The sequence below is a fragment of the Aulonocara sp. 'chitande type north' Nkhata Bay genome, linkage group LG16, assembly GCF_057382095.1.
Source record: "Aulonocara sp. 'chitande type north' Nkhata Bay isolate Kocher_YH1m ecotype deep benthic linkage group LG16, A_spYH_male_GT1.1, whole genome shotgun sequence".
NCBI classification, from domain to species: Eukaryota; Metazoa; Chordata; class Actinopteri; order Cichliformes; family Cichlidae; genus Aulonocara; species Aulonocara sp. 'chitande type north' Nkhata Bay.
In genome coordinates this window covers 16,464,151-16,482,091 of record NC_141359.1, presented here as the reverse complement: position 1 = coordinate 16,482,091, position 17,941 = coordinate 16,464,151, and the positions used below count along the sequence as shown (strand labels likewise).

General features: G+C 38.1%; 2 protein-coding genes across 2 annotated transcripts in view; one reads left to right on the top strand and one right to left on the bottom strand.

Annotated features, from left to right (window-relative positions):
* The first annotated feature begins 251 nt into the window (after window positions 1-251).
* On the top strand, window positions 252-6,554 carry LOC147311227 (uncharacterized). The gene is made up of 6 exons (XM_086266257.1): window positions 252-330; window positions 452-553; window positions 882-1,091; window positions 3,721-3,863; window positions 4,849-4,952; window positions 5,613-6,554. Exons 1-6 carry the CDS (start codon window positions 252-254, stop codon window positions 5,758-5,760), a joined length of 786 nt encoding a protein of 261 aa, XP_086122383.1. The 3' UTR covers window positions 5,761-6,554.
* A 357-nt stretch (window positions 6,555-6,911) lies between these two features.
* The window catches only part of LOC147311226 (axonemal central pair apparatus protein HYDIN-like), a 36,038-nt gene continuing 25,008 nt past the window's right edge, over window positions 6,912-17,941 (bottom strand). The window contains exons 52-69 of the mRNA XM_086266259.1: window positions 17,767-17,893; window positions 17,182-17,347; window positions 16,504-16,651; window positions 16,184-16,391; window positions 15,857-16,078; window positions 14,778-14,947; window positions 13,404-13,602; window positions 12,549-12,701; window positions 12,296-12,466; window positions 11,960-12,069; window positions 11,606-11,828; window positions 10,307-10,516; window positions 10,022-10,185; window positions 8,934-9,084; window positions 8,623-8,853; window positions 8,272-8,496; window positions 7,779-8,060; window positions 6,912-7,349 (exon numbers count right to left, since the gene is read on the bottom strand). Of these exons, the coding sequence (XP_086122385.1) occupies window positions 7,140-7,349; window positions 7,779-8,060; window positions 8,272-8,496; window positions 8,623-8,853; window positions 8,934-9,084; window positions 10,022-10,185; window positions 10,307-10,516; window positions 11,606-11,828; window positions 11,960-12,069; window positions 12,296-12,466; window positions 12,549-12,701; window positions 13,404-13,602; window positions 14,778-14,947; window positions 15,857-16,078; window positions 16,184-16,391; window positions 16,504-16,651; window positions 17,182-17,347; window positions 17,767-17,893 (3,370 nt within the window). The 3' untranslated portion in view covers window positions 6,912-7,139. The remainder of the gene's footprint in view (window positions 7,350-7,778; window positions 8,061-8,271; window positions 8,497-8,622; window positions 8,854-8,933; window positions 9,085-10,021; window positions 10,186-10,306; window positions 10,517-11,605; window positions 11,829-11,959; window positions 12,070-12,295; window positions 12,467-12,548; window positions 12,702-13,403; window positions 13,603-14,777; window positions 14,948-15,856; window positions 16,079-16,183; window positions 16,392-16,503; window positions 16,652-17,181; window positions 17,348-17,766; window positions 17,894-17,941) is intronic.

Genomic DNA, 17,941 nt, shown 5'->3' with positions numbered 1-17,941 from the left:
CGATTTGTCCATTTCTGATGATGAATGAACTGGTACTTGTATTGAAACTTTCTACTCAATTTAAGCATTCACGGTGCTTTCTAGTACTAATCTCTACAAATAAATTAATCACACACATTTTCATACATTGTTTTACTTACACTTAAGCAAAATTATATTTTTACACAACCATGAAAAGCAGTTTGAGTTCGTATGACTATCACATGTATATACGGCTTAATTAAGAACAACCTCCAAAACAACCCAAATCCATGTATGCAATGGAGCCAATATATGCAAATGATGAATGCGTTAAACCTGACAACCCAACACCTTCAACAAATTACACAGGTAAAAGGGAAGTGATAGAGCAAGGAGGTTATAACATCTGTTATTACTACTGAACATTTGTTTGGGTAACTTGTTTTTTTTTTTTTTTTTTTTTTTTTTTTTCTTTTTGTCTTCTTTTCAGGTCAGAGGAGCTCTAGGAGAAGTTTCTATTTGGGTGTTATTCTCTCCCTGAGCCTGCTCGCTGTTTTATTGCTGGTTGGACTTATCACAGTTAGTTTCTTCTGTGAGTTGGATTTTTCATGGATAGTTGTTCTACTGATCATCAGTCACCATGTAAATGATTAAGAGCTATTTTTAATGTAATTTAATGTATGTAATTTTTAATAAAATTTGGAATGCAATGTGGAATTTTTGATTCTTCCATTTCAAGATCCTCTTGAAATTATCTTGAAGACGACAAGATCACAGCAACAATAACTTGTGCAAGCATAAAACTGGTTTAGATAATTAATATGTTTCACAAATTACAGTCAGAATTTTAAAATATTTTTTATTTAGATCTTTTGTGCCTCAATCAATGAAAGCATCAATGTTATTTCCTTTTATTTCAGACCACAATTCAGCTGAACATGTGTCGGCACGGACTGAGAAGAGCAACCTGCTGAATAAAAACATCTCTGCAGTCAGTAACCAACTTTCTTCCATGACTGAGGAGCGAGACCTTCTGAATAAAAACATCTCTGCAGTCAGTAACCAACTTTCTTCCATGACTGAGGAGCGAGATCTGCTGACTAAAAAGACTGAAGAGCTTAAAAAGCAGAGTGAGTCCTCGTGTGAGCTGTTGTGTCTCTAAAAGGTTTTTCTCAGAAATGTAGTGATTCATTTTCCAAACAAATGATGTAATCATTTTCTTCTGACTTAACACATTTTAAAAATCAAATTTCAGTCATTAGGAAAATATCATATGAACCATTATCCGTATCACTGCTTGTCACTATAAAGCTGCAGTGCAGCAGTGTACCTTATGCTTGTCACAAATTTACATTTACAAATCTGAATGGTACTAAAATAATTTAAGGGCTGTATTTCATCGACACATATGTGAAATGTATTTAATGGTGTTTAGTGACTTATAAAATGATTGAATCCACAACAAGTATCCTTAATGTATTTTCATTAAGGAAGTTGAAAAGGAAGCTGATAGCCCTTACACTGACACTACATATTCTTATTTTTATCTCAATATCCTTTAAATCTTTTTTTAACTGTTATTTTACTTGTTTCATCTGTGGTCATGTTTGATTCAGTTGTGATGCATCTTTTCACCGAGACATCACTTTCTGATCTACAGGTTTGTTTAGAGATTGACAAATCACTGAGTCTCTAAACACAACCTTCTATCAGTTTCACCCAGTTATTAGAAGTTAGGAGCAGTTACTGTAGCTGCATTTTGCATATTGCGTAAAACTTAGGTAGATTGCAGTTTTATGGTTACTTTAATTTTTTTACTTTTACTCTGGGAAAGACAGCAAAAATAGTGAGATGTTAACCTGCAGAAGACTGATAATAACAGACCTTCTTCACAGCCATTCAACAAAACAAAACTTTAAAAGATTTAATTTAATGATATGAATAATAATAATAATAATAATAATAATAATAATAATAATAATAATTATTATTATTATTATTATTATTAATAATAATAATAACAATAATAATAATAATAATCTTTTTTCTTTCAAGATATTTGTCTGACATGGAAAACTGTTTTCTTCTGCACACATCAAATTCAATATTTCACCTTCTAATTCTCAGAGAGGCATTTAAAGCACTTTTGGATTGGCCTCACTTTTCAGAGACGTCCCTTCTTTCATTACAGTTTATGCTTGTGCCAAAGTTCTAATTTGGATTTGGAATGATTGATATTGATTGATATTGATATTGACACAGTATAACATTTAACTTTTCAAAATGTGTTTTTTGTGAAACTGTATTTATTGTATTGAGTCATGGGCTGTTGTTGTTGTTGTTGTTTTTGTTTTGTTTTGGTTGCTGTAATACACTGATCACCCAACATGAGAAATATAATGTAGTGATAATAAATATAAGATATATGTAATATATAATCAATATAGAAGAAAAGGAAAAAAGTGTTTTTATATATATTAATACAACTGAATTAATATCTAATTTATTTATATTTGATATTAATCTAAATATGCAAGATAATGCTTGGAAAAACTTGAAATAAATATTTTCTAGTACACCCCATGTCCCCCCCCCCCTCCCACCTTAGATTCACCCTTAGATTAGTAGGATGATTTAAGCAATCTACCTAACCATCCTATCAGGCTAAGCTAGCAGTTCATCTGCATATTTTAACTTTATTACCTTTATTAGTCGGATGTAGCTTTATTGCAGATTTTTGCTGTGTAAACCGAATAAGTCAGATGAGAACAGCTGCAAATAATTTTTTTTCATGGTGGAGTTTGTTGAACAGCTGGCTTCATTAAGGACTCCTGGCAGGTTCCCAGTAAAGTTTTAGCCACAAGTGCTGCTGTTTTGGATGCAACAAACCAAGACCAAACATGCTTTCTTCACTCCGCCTGAGCTCACCCTCTTCATTAAGGTGGGGGGAGGCTAACATAAAACCATGTATTTAGCTAACTCTGACGTGAATAGAAGATGCTTTTATAACGTCATTTTCAGATTTAAAGTCAAATAATATAAAAAAAACTCTGTTCAATTTTTTTCTTTTGTAGGCTAGTAAAAACATGCACAAGGCAAATATCAGAACACTGATATGCTCTCGTTTCTTCATTGCAACTCCCACATGCTCCTCTAAAGGCTTACAACAACACATTTACTAGAAAACTAAAGCACACAGACACAGGCACAAAAACACTTACACAAAAACACCTCATCCAGGAGATAAAATACTTTTTGCTTGTTTGTTTTTTGTCTCCTAATAATGTTTAAAACCTTGGAATGATTAGTTTAGGCTGTATTATTTCATTGGGCACTACTGCACTTGACATCATATATTTATTTTTGCATCTAAGAATTTTTTTAATGTGGCCTGTAAATACATGAAAGAGTTGCAACAGCAATTTCTAAAATATAAACTGATGATGAGTTCATTTTAAAAGACTTGTGATTTTTTTCTTTTGAACATTTATTATTGCCCATTAATAAGAAAAAAGTACTTTTTATCTGATTACTGAATGGAATAACTGATTATTAAAATATTGGTTGCAGCCCTAAAATAGATTAAGTACAAAAACTGTCACCATAGTAAATATACACAGGCAAACAAATATAAAAGTCAGGAGGTGAATAAACTATAGATAAATCTAATTAAACAGATCAAATTAGCATTGTTGTAAGGTTCATTAAATATTTTTCATTAACCTTACTGAAATATTACTTGTTTTTAATTTCTTCTAGTTATACAATGTCCTGCAGGATGGAGTAATTTCAGCTATAGCTGCTATCTCCTCTCTGGAAGCTCTGGTTCCTGGGATGCAGCCAGAAGGGACTGCAGAGACAGAGGAGCAGATCTGGTGGTTATTGATTGCGCTAAAGAACAGGTACAGTTCATATGTATGTGTTTTACTGTGTTTATACAACTTCAAGCCCATAGCACAAGTCACCATCAAGTGCAGGTTCTACCAAGGAGATGCACTGTCTCCACTGCTGTTCTGCATAGGCCTGAAACTGCTCAGTGAGATCACTGACAAGATTGGCTACGGATACTGACTACAGAATGGGCCAATCGTCAGCCACCTCCTCTACGTGGATGACATCAAGCTGTATGCCAAGAGTGAATGTGACAGAGATTCGCTGATCCACACCACAAGGATACACAGCAATGACATCGGAATGTTGTTTGGACTGGAGAAGTGTAGTTGGATGATAACGAAGAGAGGGAAAGTAGAACTGAAGGGATCAAACTACAAGAAGGCAACAACAGGTACTTGTAGCTGGGGTACTCAAGGGCAAATGGGAACCATAAGGAGAACACTAGGAAAGTTGCAACCACCAAGTACCAGGCAAGTCCCGAGGAGTCAGCTGAAAGGTAAGAATAAGATCCGGGCTGTCAACACCTACGCCCTGCCTGTGATCAGGTACCCTGCAGGGATAATAAGCTGGCCAAAGGAGGAGATGAATGGCTCACTAGAGCCGGCCAAAACAGCGAACTCCCAGCACATTGTTGTCAAACCCCCTGCGGTCTTTCGCTACTCAGGTTAAACATGATATATAAGTCACTTAGTTAACTTCAAAATGTTATTGTTTGGCTTTTTTCAGTGTTTTGTTTGTGAGTAAATTGGTTTGGCTGAGATTAAAGTTTTCACACAGCTGAATAAACGTCAAACAGATAACTGATTAAACAGAAGTGTGAGATGGTAGAGATTTTACTCCAGTGTCCAGTGTTATATTTTAGGGAGCAAAGAGCAGACGGCTGAGTTTATTAAACTCCACCAAGACAATCTGCAAATTTCATTAAAGTGTATGTATAAACTAAATAAACTAAATTCCCAAATGGGAATTCATGTTTTTGTTCTTTCTGAACAGGAGTTCCTTACTAGGCTCACCAAAACATCGACTTGGATTGGTTTACATGATATAGAAGAAGAGGGAAAATGGAAATGGGTAGACGGAACTCCTCTTAATCTGAAGTAAGCTGTCATTTTGGCAGATTATATTAATTATATTTATAATACATGCTGCTCACAAATAAACTCACTAATAGACTTAGATGTCAATCGCTGAAAATCATAAAAATTGACTTATTTTGATAGCCTTATGGTGGTCATACATGATATTAACTAAGCATTTTAGAATGAAGAATGTACTTTTAGCTGCTTCCTTATTTGCCATGGGGTTACCACAGCAGGTGAAAACACAGGGTTTTGATTTAGCACAGATTTTAACCTGGTTAATTGTCTCCTGGAATTAAACTGGGGATATTATTTGTGTAAGTCAAATGTGTTAACCACACAGTTAAAAATGAATAACAGAAATAAAACCACATATAGGAGACACCAGCCAACACTACCATCATCTCCTGACAGGGAAAAACAAACAAACAAACAAAAAACACAGAGTAGCTTATTTTTTTTCACCAAGTTTTGTTTTGCATTTTGTTGCAATTTGTTCTTAACAGCTACAGAGTTTGTAGATCCATAAATTCAGTGGATTAATCAAGCCAGGAAACTGATTTTATCATCTGTAATCTTTGATGTTATAAAAATCTTTTCATCCTTTTCTTGCTTTTATAAATGTTTCAGAACTAATTATTTTCTCAAAGATAATAATTGTGCTCACTGATCTGTCAGGTACTGGGTAGATGGCCAACCTGATAATGGCAGTGGAGACCCACGGTGGGGTGAAGAGGACTGTGCTGAAATCAGGACATTTGACAACACTTGGAATGATGTTTCATGCAGGAATTCTCTGCCGTGGGTCTGTGAAAAAATACCATAATACCCACTCCTGATCCTTTATCATTTATTATTTTATTTTTGTTTTATTCCTCTCTGAATACCTATTTAGCTAAAGCATTGCAGTGCTGAGTTGTAGCTATAGCTATATACTGTTCACTTTTATAAATAGATTTACTTCCTGTTGTAAAAAAAGAAAACATAATTTAGCACATGAACTGAGGTCCAACTGCTGACTGCCTTTTCTGATATATCAGTTAATTTTACATTTTAAGAGAACCAGTGGCCAAAGCAGAACTACAGCAGATTCTCTGGCTCACCGCATATTAGTCATATGTTTATGGATAATCAGAAGTTGTCACAATATGTTAGTAGTTATACTGATGTCAGGATATTGTCCTCAGTCAACAGGTCCTTTTATGGCAGCAATGAAATGCAGTGGAAATGGGTTTTTTGGGATTAAGTTCATTTTCATGGCAAAGAAGGACTTTTCAATTCATCTGATCACTCTTCTAAACGTTTTGCATTATAAGCAAATTGCTATCATAAAAACAAAAAGCAGCAAACTTTGTGAAAACCAATATTTGTGTCATTCTCAAAACTTTTTGCTACAACTGTACCATGTGACTTGCTGCAATGCAGGGATATTGCATTTTTGTTTTGTGTGGGTTTTTTTTTTTTCTGGCTTGTTGTTGCAAGCAGTAAAGCTGGGCTGATTGTTTATGATTAATAAATGATTAAGCACAAGTCTGTAAATCACATCTTATGTGCACTTTGGTTTAATTAATTACGTTTGTTCTTTCCACCATGAAAAGAGGAAGAGTGGGCCACCGGAACAGTCTGACAAAGGTTGTATCAAAGTGTTTTTCCTTAAGAAGTAAAAAGAGTGAATTTTGCATATACACTGCAGCTCCTCACCATGTGTGATGTGATAGCTCTAACTTTGGATAATAAGAAAGTTACTGCTGTATAGCTAGTTTCCCCATAATGTGCCATGAGTCTAACAGCAAACAGGCCAGTTTGGATGAATTCACTTAGGTGAAAAGTTAACATATGGGTCATTATGATACAAAAAGGAAGTCAAGTGATCTAACTGGACCTATCAATGAACAACATATACTGTTCAAATGAACTCATGATTCCCCCCATGTGGTAATATATGTGCAGTAACAGGCATCTCCGAGTTTTCTTTGCAGAATTTATTCAGTCAGTTGTTAAATATTTATTGACAGGTTTGTCAGCTAATTACTTGAATCACACACTACACAAGGAGATATTCTAGATTTTGGCAATAAAATCTTAATGAAGCTTCAGATAAGTCACTTGTCAGCATATGCAACTGGACCATCGTACAATCTGGCAATCAATGCCTTTTTCATTGTACTCATGTTGGCATCTCTGTCTTTCTATATTTGCATGTTTCTATAATGACTCGGGGCGGTGGCCCTTCAGGTAATAGACCCATGAGTAGGGCTTCCTGTGGCCCTCAGAGCTCTGACTGGAGATGGTCAAGGTGCCAAACCACGGTCCTGGAGAGCCATCTAGAGGAGCCTCAAAGGACACCTGGATGTTCTGAATCTCTTTGGATTTGATGCTTCCCCCTCCTTTGACTATAAAATGGTGGTTGTCAACCTATAGGCATAAACAGGGTTCAGGTTACATAAAATCAAAATAAGCTGCACTATTAAGTGAAGCACATAAACTGAAGCATTTTATCAATGCTAAAAAAAATTGCTAAAAAAAATTGCTAAAGTGAAAGTTGTATCAGAGAGAAGCAGGAGTCAAATCTGTTGAAACATAGGGTTGCACAACAGAGTTGCACAATTCTGCCATTTTTTCCAGGCCAAATTTAATGTTTCATGGTGTCACAGTGAACACAGTGTAAATACTCCTCAGTAAAACATCCCTGTTTTTAATAACATTGACTTTTTTTTGATGTGTTTGAATTAGTATGTTGGAAATCACTTAATGTTATGTCAATAAGACATTTTTAGCTTTACGCCACTGCTTGATCTGGTTTTCTCACTGCGCCCATTTTCACAAATTCTACTTGGTCTTTACCAGATAAGAGAAAGCTGTGGTTTGCAGGAACACATTCTTGAAGGGGATGATGATGTTCCCACCAGCTTTAATGCTGAACGGGCCCTGAGACTGGGGGGGCAAGCATAACCCATGTAAGGGAAATATGTATTCTCCACCAACTCCTGAAGACAGGCTGAGCTGGCCTTTCACTTCTCCCAGCTGAGAAGGCTCAAAACAGACGTCCACGCTGGCCTCTGAGCCCACGTGGAAACCCGGAGTTACACTCATACTCTTGTCCACGATAAAGTCTGGGTAATCAGTCTGGAGGAGAGAGACAACACGAGAAAATTTCTGTTTAAAACTGGCAGAAAGATACAGACACTGAGTTGTGTGTTGACAAATTATAAAGAACACATAAAAAGGTGTCTTAAGAAGTGATGAAGGCTGACACTGAATGCATATAAAGTCATCCTAGCATGAATGTATACAAAGACAGAAGAGGGCTATTTCTTCTTCTTTGTTTTGTTTTTACCTTACAGAAGTACGTGGTTTTGAAGCGGGCATAGTTGATAAACTTTACAGTGACGGTGTGGCCGCGGCCCAGTAAAGCGTTAAAGTGCACAGTTTTCTCTGGTGCTGGAGGCAGAGCTCTGAGAAGCAGATCATAGTGGAAGTGGCCCAGCTCACTGCTGAACAAAGTTAGCCGTGCTGTAGACTCGCCTGCTTGCAGAGGCTTGTACTCGAAAGGCAAAACACCCTAAAAGGAAAGGCAGACATTCACAGACAGTGCCTATTAGAGTTTGTTTATGGAAACACAGTTAGGGGTTTTGTTTGTTTGTTTGTTTGTTTTCCAAGTATGATGGAAGACGCATTCAGTATTCACCTTGGACTGGCCTGGCACCGTGTGCTGAGGTGGGACAATGATATCACGGCTTTTACACTCAGTGGTGAGGCAGGAAGCTGTGGTCAGGGGGTTCTCTACTTGAACGGTGGCTGAGGCCGCCCGGCGAACTGGTGTCACTAACTCTATGGTGGACAGGACTCCTGGAGACGTGGCTTTGAAGGTAACGAGGTAGAACAAGTACTCACCTGTCTCATGGTGACGGAATGTCACCTGAAGAAAAAGATTAAAGGATGTCATGATGGGTAACAAATGTCAGTTCAGATCTGGAAATGTGTAATGTTTGATCAAACCTTGGTGTTAAACTGTCCCTCTGTATATGTAAAGAAAGACATTTCATAGTCCCTGTTAGCATGGGCGGGGACATCGATGAACTTGATGCCCCTGAGGGACACTGTAGCATCTGGTTTATCAGGCTTCACTATCTCTAGCTGCACAAGGAACCTGAGAACACAGATGAGAACATTTATGACATGACTGAGATCATTCCCTCCACTTTTTATTAAAGTGCTAGAATATTTAAATTTTCGATTTCCACTTCACCCAGCTACAGTTTTTATCTCTGGGTCAGTTTAGGCAGCATACACATATTTAAAAAAAGATAGCTGGTAAAGACAGTGGTATATTTTGCTGCTAAATATTTAATAACAGATTTTTAACAATGGCAACATGCAATTTAAAGTAGGAGAAAAAAAACATTATTTTTTACACTTGAATGTGTCAGTTACTGCTGCAGAGATTTAGGAGACGTTTCTGCACTCGTGTCACTTTATTTGGAAATCCAGACAAAGATGTGATAAAAACTTATACCAAGCCACCTGGGACCTCCAAACTAAAGGAGACACACAATATCAGCAGCAACAAAACTTAAATTTCAGTTTTTGGCATTAGGTTCTTTTCAACATTCTGTGGCTTCTGTGGCAGGAATTTCAACAAATATGGCTGAAGAAAAAAGATAATGCAAGGATGATGATGCTGAATTTGGACCTTATCCTGACAGTAATCATGCCTCGAGAAGTTTTAATAGCAGCCCATTTCTTATTTTGATGTTTTGTATTTGTTTGTTAGTTTGAAGCGGTTGTTTGTGTTTGTTCTGATCAATGCAATTACATTATTAACCTGCAAAAACACATTTTTCCTTAATAAAGTTTTATTACACATAAATAAACAATATTTGGTGGTTCCATTAACAAACTTCTCCTGTTAGTAAATTAGCTGAATATCATCTCTTGACCTTGTGCTAACCTTGCTGATTCAGCATGTCATATTAAAATCAACTGACTGTGCCTGTGCTTAGAAAACAGTGCAACTTCCCCATAAATATAACCACACCTTTCAGTGTTTTTACCCTGATTAGTAAATGTGGTCTTAAGTGTTTTACCGCTGTTGCCTAGAGAGCCAGTTGTGCACAGGGAGCAGCACTGTGTGGCTAGTTTTTGCCGGCAGCTCGTGCACAATAGTGTCCTCTGCTTTAGGAGGATCAGCAGTTCCCTGCAAGGAGTACAGCATGCCTGTCCCATCGGGAAAAGCAAAAAAGACTGTTCCCTGAGGTAAAAGGAAGGAGAAATGTACAATTTTCAGGGATTAAATCCATTTAATCAATCAATCGTATCTACATGCATTTCATATTTAACTCAGTGCCACTAAAATGGCACTGCTCCTCTACCTGATGTTTCTTTCCAGAAGTAGTCATGGTCATAGGTCGGTAGGTGATCGTGAATGCCGTGTTCTGGTGGGGCTCGAAGTTCACAGAGAGTGCAGCACTCCAGTGCTCACCTTCAATGACAGGTGCGATGCTGCAACACTGGTTTGTGGGGTTGAGCACAGACAGGGTCTGAGTGTGAGAGCCACGAACTGGGCAAACAAAATTCACCACCTGCACACAGAGAGAGGGCAGCAACAGTTCAGTGACAGATGGCTCAAAGGCGCTGACATTACAAAGAACAGATGACGTATGACGTTTAAACTTCTGATGTCAAAACATAATCTTCCCACATCTGAGCTACATCTGCTGATATGAGAAATTAATTCCTGTGTCATGGTAAAAAATTAGATTACCTTCAACTCAATCTCTAGATAGACTTCTTGTAGACATTAGTGTTACTGAGCTCATTGAAGCCAAGTAATATTTTTTAAAAACTCTCATATACGGTCGGGGCGACCGTGGCTCGTTGTGTCCTTGGGCAAGACACTTTACCCTACCGCCCACTGGTGCTGGCCAGAGGGGCCGATGGCGCGATATGGCAGCCTTGCTTCTGTCAGTCTGCCCCAGGGCAGCTGTGGCTACAACCGTAGCTTGCCTCCACCAGTGTGTGAATGTGAGAGTGAAGGAATAATGGCATTGTAAAGCGCTATATAAATCCAATCCATTATTATATATGTTTCACATCGCCTGATGTTGACCTATAACCATTCCTACAATCTGAAACACTCACAGTCATCTTTACTATTGTGCCATCATCTGGTTTCAATTAGTTCATTTACATATTAGTATTTTATTCTTAATAGATATGATGTAGCCAATGCTGAATTTATTGACTGGTTACTGGAAACACTGTCCCATGTGAGTGAGCAGATTTGTATTAGAAACCTGAAACTATGCCATGCCATGTGGTTATTTAAAATAATTAAATGGAAACAGAATTGCATCGTTAGTTCACTGAATACATACAGCACTGCTGCTCTGCATGTGAATACTGAAAGGTAAGATTAAAGTCTCTCACTTTTAACTCAATAGCACAAATAATCACTTACACGTGTAAGTCAGTGGTTTTTAAAAGTTAGATCACATACATGCATCATGTAAATATGACACATTCTCATCCTCACTGGTCTTCAAAAGCATTCAGTTAACCTGAAATAGCTCTTAACAAGTAACTATCCAATGATCAATCAGATGGTTTTTTTTGTTTGTTTACTATATTACTCAACACTGTATTTGTCTGAAAAGGTGCTTCAGTCAAACCTCTCTGCTGGTGGAGGTGGCGATGCAGGAGCCAGTGACAGTAAAGGTGATGGGTGAGGAGGAACCCTCCACAAAGCAGGACAGATTCTCATATCTTGTGTCGTTACGCAGCTCCACAGGGGCAAACGTCACTTGAAAGGAAACTTCCATCCCTGGGTTGATAAATCCTTTTAATGGCACAATGGACAACTCTGCAGGAAAATCCTCTGTTTTCCAGTTAAACCTGTAAGAAGGTGGATTGAAAATTAAAAAGCAAATAGGAGGATATAATCCTGTGCATGTGACACCTGATTGCAATAATACAATACTGTGTGTCTGTGTGGAGATTTGTTTGCTGGTAGCGTCTAACCTTACCTGGCACTACTGTCGCCAGTATTCGTCATGACAATCTTCTTCTTGACCTGGCAGTGCTGGACCACAGCTCCAAAGGAAAGGCAGTCCTGGTCCAGCTGAACTTCAACACCCTGGTAGTTTTTTGTGAATTATGTTAACGGTAATCGTTGTTATAAGATCATGGCATTCAGTTTAATTCATATTAGTAATACAGTCTATATTCAGAACTTTTTTAAAGGAAGTCTGAAGGAAAGGTTTATTAAAAAATATTTTATGTGACAATTTACTCCTAGAAGCTGATGCTGATCAAGACACATAAAGAAACAGATTATCTGTTTCACAGTGAAATTTATGTACCTGGCAAGAGCCTTGGATGGTCAGCAGGGGTTGGATCAAGCCTAAACACTTTGCCTGCAGCTCAGCAACGAAGGGACGAATGCACTGATGAGGTGAGAAATGGATCCGAACATTACATGATCCGCCACTAGACTTCAGCTTCAGCTCACCTTCTGGACTGAAACACAGATCCTGGGAGAGAGGGTGACATGAAGTGCTGCTCGAGTGGACTGCTGTTTATGCATATTTTTGCCTGTGTTGTCTGTCTGCATACCTTCTGATCAATTGGTGTATCTGTGCTGAGCATTAGGGTGCAAGAAAGGTCGATACTGCTGCCGTTTACTAGAACCACCTGTTTTTTCATCTTCTGACCCAGTTTCAGAGGTCCCAATTTCATCTTCTTCTGCCTTGGATGCTCAACTTCCAGCTACAAAATGTCAGGATATGATATTAAAAACATACTGATTTTGATACATTTTATGGTCAAATTATGAAGCCAGTGGACATCAGAGCATCTTCACATTGGATCCAGGTGTTTGGAAATCTGATATCAATAAAATTATTAAATATGTAGCTTGATTTTATAAATCTTACATGTGTTCAAGTTGCTTTTTTCAAACACATAATACAGTTAAATGCTATATTGATATAAGCCTATATTAGATCTAAAAGATGCCTTTTAATCCATCGATAACCACTGTGAGGTGGGTATTCAATCTATGTTCTAGGTGTAGGCTGACAAGCTGCTCCTGGAGGTACCCAGGTACAAGAGAAAGCTCAGAAGGGACAGGGCCTTCTCTATTGCGGCTCCTAATCTGTGGAACAATCTGCCCCAGCACATTGGAGAGGCCTCTTCACTGTCCACTTTTAAAACCCATTTTTACTCCTTGGCTTATGACACAGTCTGACCCTGATTTTATTGTTTTAATCTAATGTGCTGATTTTATTGTATTAAATGTAATTCTAATTATCATTTTATACTCTTTTATTATTATTGTTGCTCTTTGTGCTAATTTTATTATTTTAAATATCATTTTAATTATTATCTTTTTTTTTTACGACAAAATTGTATTTTGACGAAAAACCTAAATATAGTTGTTGAGTCCACCACATGCACAGTGGTTCTCACCTTCATCTCGATGCCCTGCCCCAGTATCTCCACCTGTTTTGTGACACAGCTGTTTAAGATGAAGGTGAGCTTCTCGTGGTACTGACATGGCTCACGAGGATAAAAGGTGAATGGTATCTCTTTTACACCAGCAGGTGACAAAATATCTGCATGGAAGTCCATCTCCAAGAAAGCAGTGTTCTTGAACTGGCACTGGATGCTGAGGAGCAGAAGACAGGAATCTAATTTTAGACTCTCAAAGTCTCATTTATTCTGATTATAGTAACAACTGAGTGGTGGAGAGAAACAGAACTGAGGCATCCTGCTGAAAGCACAAGATTTGAAGGATCAGATTCTGTGAGTCAAATTTTTGTTTATCTACACAGCAACGTGCTGTTCTCAGAGTTACCTGACACAAAAAAACAAAAATCTGAATGATACTAGAGCCTGAGTGATATATTGGTGGCGTCACTATCAGCGATATTAGCGATATGCTAGTATTTGTGACAAATGATAAACACAAATTAAAAAGTAAAGAAGAGGCAGGAGAAACATCCTTTTACGATGTTCTGAGTGTTGATTTTGCAAAGTTTGTCAAACTTATAAACTGAACAAATACAACAACTGGCTGATTCGAGCAGAATGTAAATGAGTAATCCATGGTTTGCTGCAGCAGTTTAAAAAAAGCGTATTTTTAAACTGCGACACTGAAAAAATGCTGAGTAAAAATTCTAAATTGAATTAAAAGCAATTTATCAATCAGGCTCTAAATGATCCTCTTGTTTCTGGACCTTCTGTGTGATGTTACTTCCTATTGTAGGAAGCCTGGGACAAGATTATGTGACAGTGAGCTGCAACCACCATGAACGGCTGACACAGTCATTAAGTTACTGTAATCAACTGTAAAGTGTTTAGAATGTGCATGTTTGAGTGTAACTGATATTGTCATGTTGCTGCCCTATATGAAAAGAATTACAGATCTGCTTCATGCAAAGTTACAGCAGTGTCTCCCTCTTCTTCCCTCTTCATGCAGAGTTGGCCAGGACAGGACCAGCCAACGAGCCAGATAAGAGTAAAACCAGTAACATCTTTTAAATGTTTGAAGAACCTTGAATCCTAGAAAAACTGGAATTCAAACTACGACAACAACTGTTTAACATTAAGTTACCATAAATCCAGAAAACTAGTTTAGAGATAAGAAATATCAAATGTCAGTTACCTTACATTTTAAAATAAATCTGTTCTGCTTTGATGATATTTGCAGCAAAACATTATGTGTTAATATAATATTAATATTACATATTATATTATATTATATTATATTAATAAATATGCGAACTCTAATCCAATAGTTCATAAAAAAATCATGCTTATGGTTCGGAGACTTAAACACACCTGATGTCCCTCTTGCCGTTGTTCCTTAACACTAGGGTCTGAGTTGCCGGTTCCATACCAGGACAGTACAAGAAGCACTTCCCAAAGTTAAGCTTGGTAGAGGAGAATTCGAGACTGGGTGATACAGCCTTGCCTTTTATATCAAAGGCAAATGTTGGCCCACGTTTCACCTGATGAGATGAATCAAGAAGAAATTTACATCAGAAAGGGAAATGCCCAGAAAGCAAAACTCAATAATTATTATCTTTCACACCTAAGGCTGGGCCATATCATACCGTTCACGGTAATACCGGTATAGTGTTAGGCAATGATAAGAAAATAAAATGTCGCGATAGAATATGGGTAAAACGCACATGCGCAGTGCCTTTGTTTTCATACGCACATGGCAGAAAAAGCATGGCGGCGACGGAGAATGAGAAGGCGAAAGAGGATCGTCGAATGAAACAGATGAACCAGAATTGGTTTGTAAAAATGGTGCAACTTCAGTGGTGTGGAACTGGTTTGGCTTTCATCCGTCAGATACACACCAAAGCACATTTTTTGGTAGGGCATGCAAGCGGGCCGTCGTTATTACCGTGTTTTTCGGAAAATAAGTCGCTCTTAAAATCCTTTGATTGTCTGAAAAATGGACAGTGCTCCTTATAATCCTGTGCGCCTTATGTATTCTGGTTGTGCTCACAGACCTCAAACCAATTTTATGTAGTACACGGCGCTCGAAAATCTGTCAAAAAATGTTTTAGCATGACCTTGATAAGCTACAAAGCCACATTATACATGGTTATGCTCAGGATATGTCAGCCCATTTCCACTGGAAATGCCTTTTGGTTAAACTGTCAGCAAGGAAACAAAAAAAAACATCACACAATACTCAGATAGACAGACTTAGTTCTAAAAGATGATCTATTTTTATGGTATAACAATAACTGCTAATGAAAATGATAACTTCAGCCAAACTGCCTACATGTACATGAGCTTTTCTTAAAAGAGAACTACAAGCATGATGTTTTCCTTTAGTCTTAAAAGCCTCGATGATCCTTTAAAGCATGTTACTTCTGTAAAAATCCACACCAGCCTATTACCTTGATATTTAGTTTGACGTCTTTGAGGTTGCAAATGCACTGGGGGGAAAAACACAGTGAAGACTGCAGCTGCTTCCCAGCATCGATGGCAGCATTTTGTGTTTTTGTGACTAAGTGCTGTTGCAGTGCTTTGGGACCCGTTAGTTCAAAGTTCACTTCCAGGATGAATCTTGACAGATTGGACACCAGAAAAGTAAAAGTGGATTGCTCTGAAATCCCCACCTGTACAGAAAGACACACAGGAAGCTCTAAGTTGTCATGTAAAGGAAGGTGACTGTACATATATACATATGAATATTTTTGTCTGTATCATCAAACTGTGTTGACCTCCCCAAAGTCCAGAGTTTCTTGGTGGTTGGGGGCAATCATTTTGAGGCCCCCCTCTGGCTTCTCAACTTGTACAGAAGTGCTCAGGGTGAAACAATCAGCCTTAATGATCAGTGTGAGTGGCTCTGACTTCTTCTTCACCCTCAGAACCACTTTGAAACTCACATAACCTTCACAGGAAGGTGTGAACGACACCAATAACGGCAACCTGCACAAAACAGTTTACAATTATCTGATGCAGTTTTCTCTTGGACTTTCTATAACATGCCATTGGGGAGCATATTTCATCGCTATCTCATTAAGATTATAATGTCATTAACCTGTTTTTGGGTGCCACTGTGCCAGTCATGGGTTCCAATATGAGCCTCGATTGCTGGTCTTCACAGAAAAGAGATGAAGGAACCACAGAGAAATGGAAGGGCTCTTCCTCTTCACTCACAAAATTAACTGCCTGTTCCACTTTTTGTCCTTTAAGAGTACATGGAAAAATTCAAAGTAATCTGTATCAGAATGTGATAGATTAATTTATTCTTAGAAACACCTATTGTGGCAACACATCTGCCATTAACACCAAGATATCATTAGAGACAGTATATTTACTAATCTTAAGGCATAAACTGAAAGAGGAGCTGTGTTGGAAGTGGGTTGCAAAGCAGCTTGCAGATGCACATCAACCGTAGGCAGGCTAAAGAAACTTAGGTAGCATGCCCTGTGTGAGAGCCGCCAACTGGATTTGTGGAAGGGCATTGGTAGAGCCATCAGCTGATGCAGGCAGGGACTGAGTTGGCAGAGCAGGACGTCATCACACTTGCTGTAAATCTAAGCTCAATTGTAAGATTGTATTTAATGACATGTATTCTTTGTGGCATTTCATTAGCCAAGCCAGTTAAAGACAAAAAATCATCTAATTTTACCATCAAAAGAAGCAAATACGCACAAAGTATAAGTATAAGGGATTATTTGAACGTTTGCTTTTGTATATATTAAAACTGAATTACCAAGAAGCAGTTCCCCAAAGTCAAAGTGAGGTCTGTCGAGATAGGTGATTGGTTCTCTAGCAGTGCCCACACATAGGAAGGGAACAGATAGCGAGAGAGTGTCAACAATGAAGGTCCAGAAGGACTCCACTGCATCCAGCTGCTCGGCAACATACTCAAAACACACCTACAAACAAAGCAGACAAAGCAGGTTCAGGGGTGGCCAAGACTCATTCATGAAAACATACAAGTTACTGGAGCTCAAATTGCCAAAAACGTTAATGGTGGTTCTGATAGAAAGGTATCAGAATACCCAGTGCATCACAGTTATTTGGTATTTTCATGGCAAAAGAGAGGTGGTGGTGGTGGTGGGGGTGGGGGGGCTAGATATCAGGCAGGTGGTCATAATGCTATATACTGTTAGTTCAAGAAAAACACATGGAGTGAGTGAGATGAATAAAGACAGATAAAGGTAAAAGAAGAGAACCCAAGACTGACTAATGGAGAAAATGAGATCAAGATGGGAATGAGGTAGTACACTCTGTGAGATACTTTACGACGAAAAGACCATCACTGTTATGTGGGGTGCACTCTGTCTATTCTTACTTCTGCTTTGTTCCCAGGGGGAATGACACCAGATGGAACGAGACAGTGGAAATGGCTCCTACTTTTGTCCTCACACCTCCATTTGAATGAGTAGGGCTTACTGGTTGGGTTCACCACACTAAAAGACCTAAAGAGTCAACCGAGAGCATGAAACATCCCGGGTTACACTGACAGA

Excerpts from the sequence above, each read along its gene's own strand:
- LOC147311227 (XM_086266257.1), top strand. The coding sequence starts at position 252 with ATGTATGCAATGGAGCCAATATATGCAAATGATGAATGCGTTAAACCT. Across the intron at positions 554-881 it reads TATCACAGTTAGTTTCTTCT|ACCACAATTCAGCTGAACAT; the intron begins GTGAGTTGGATT and ends CTTTTATTTCAG. Across the intron at positions 1,092-3,720 it reads TGAAGAGCTTAAAAAGCAGA|TTATACAATGTCCTGCAGGA; the intron begins GTGAGTCCTCGT and ends AATTTCTTCTAG.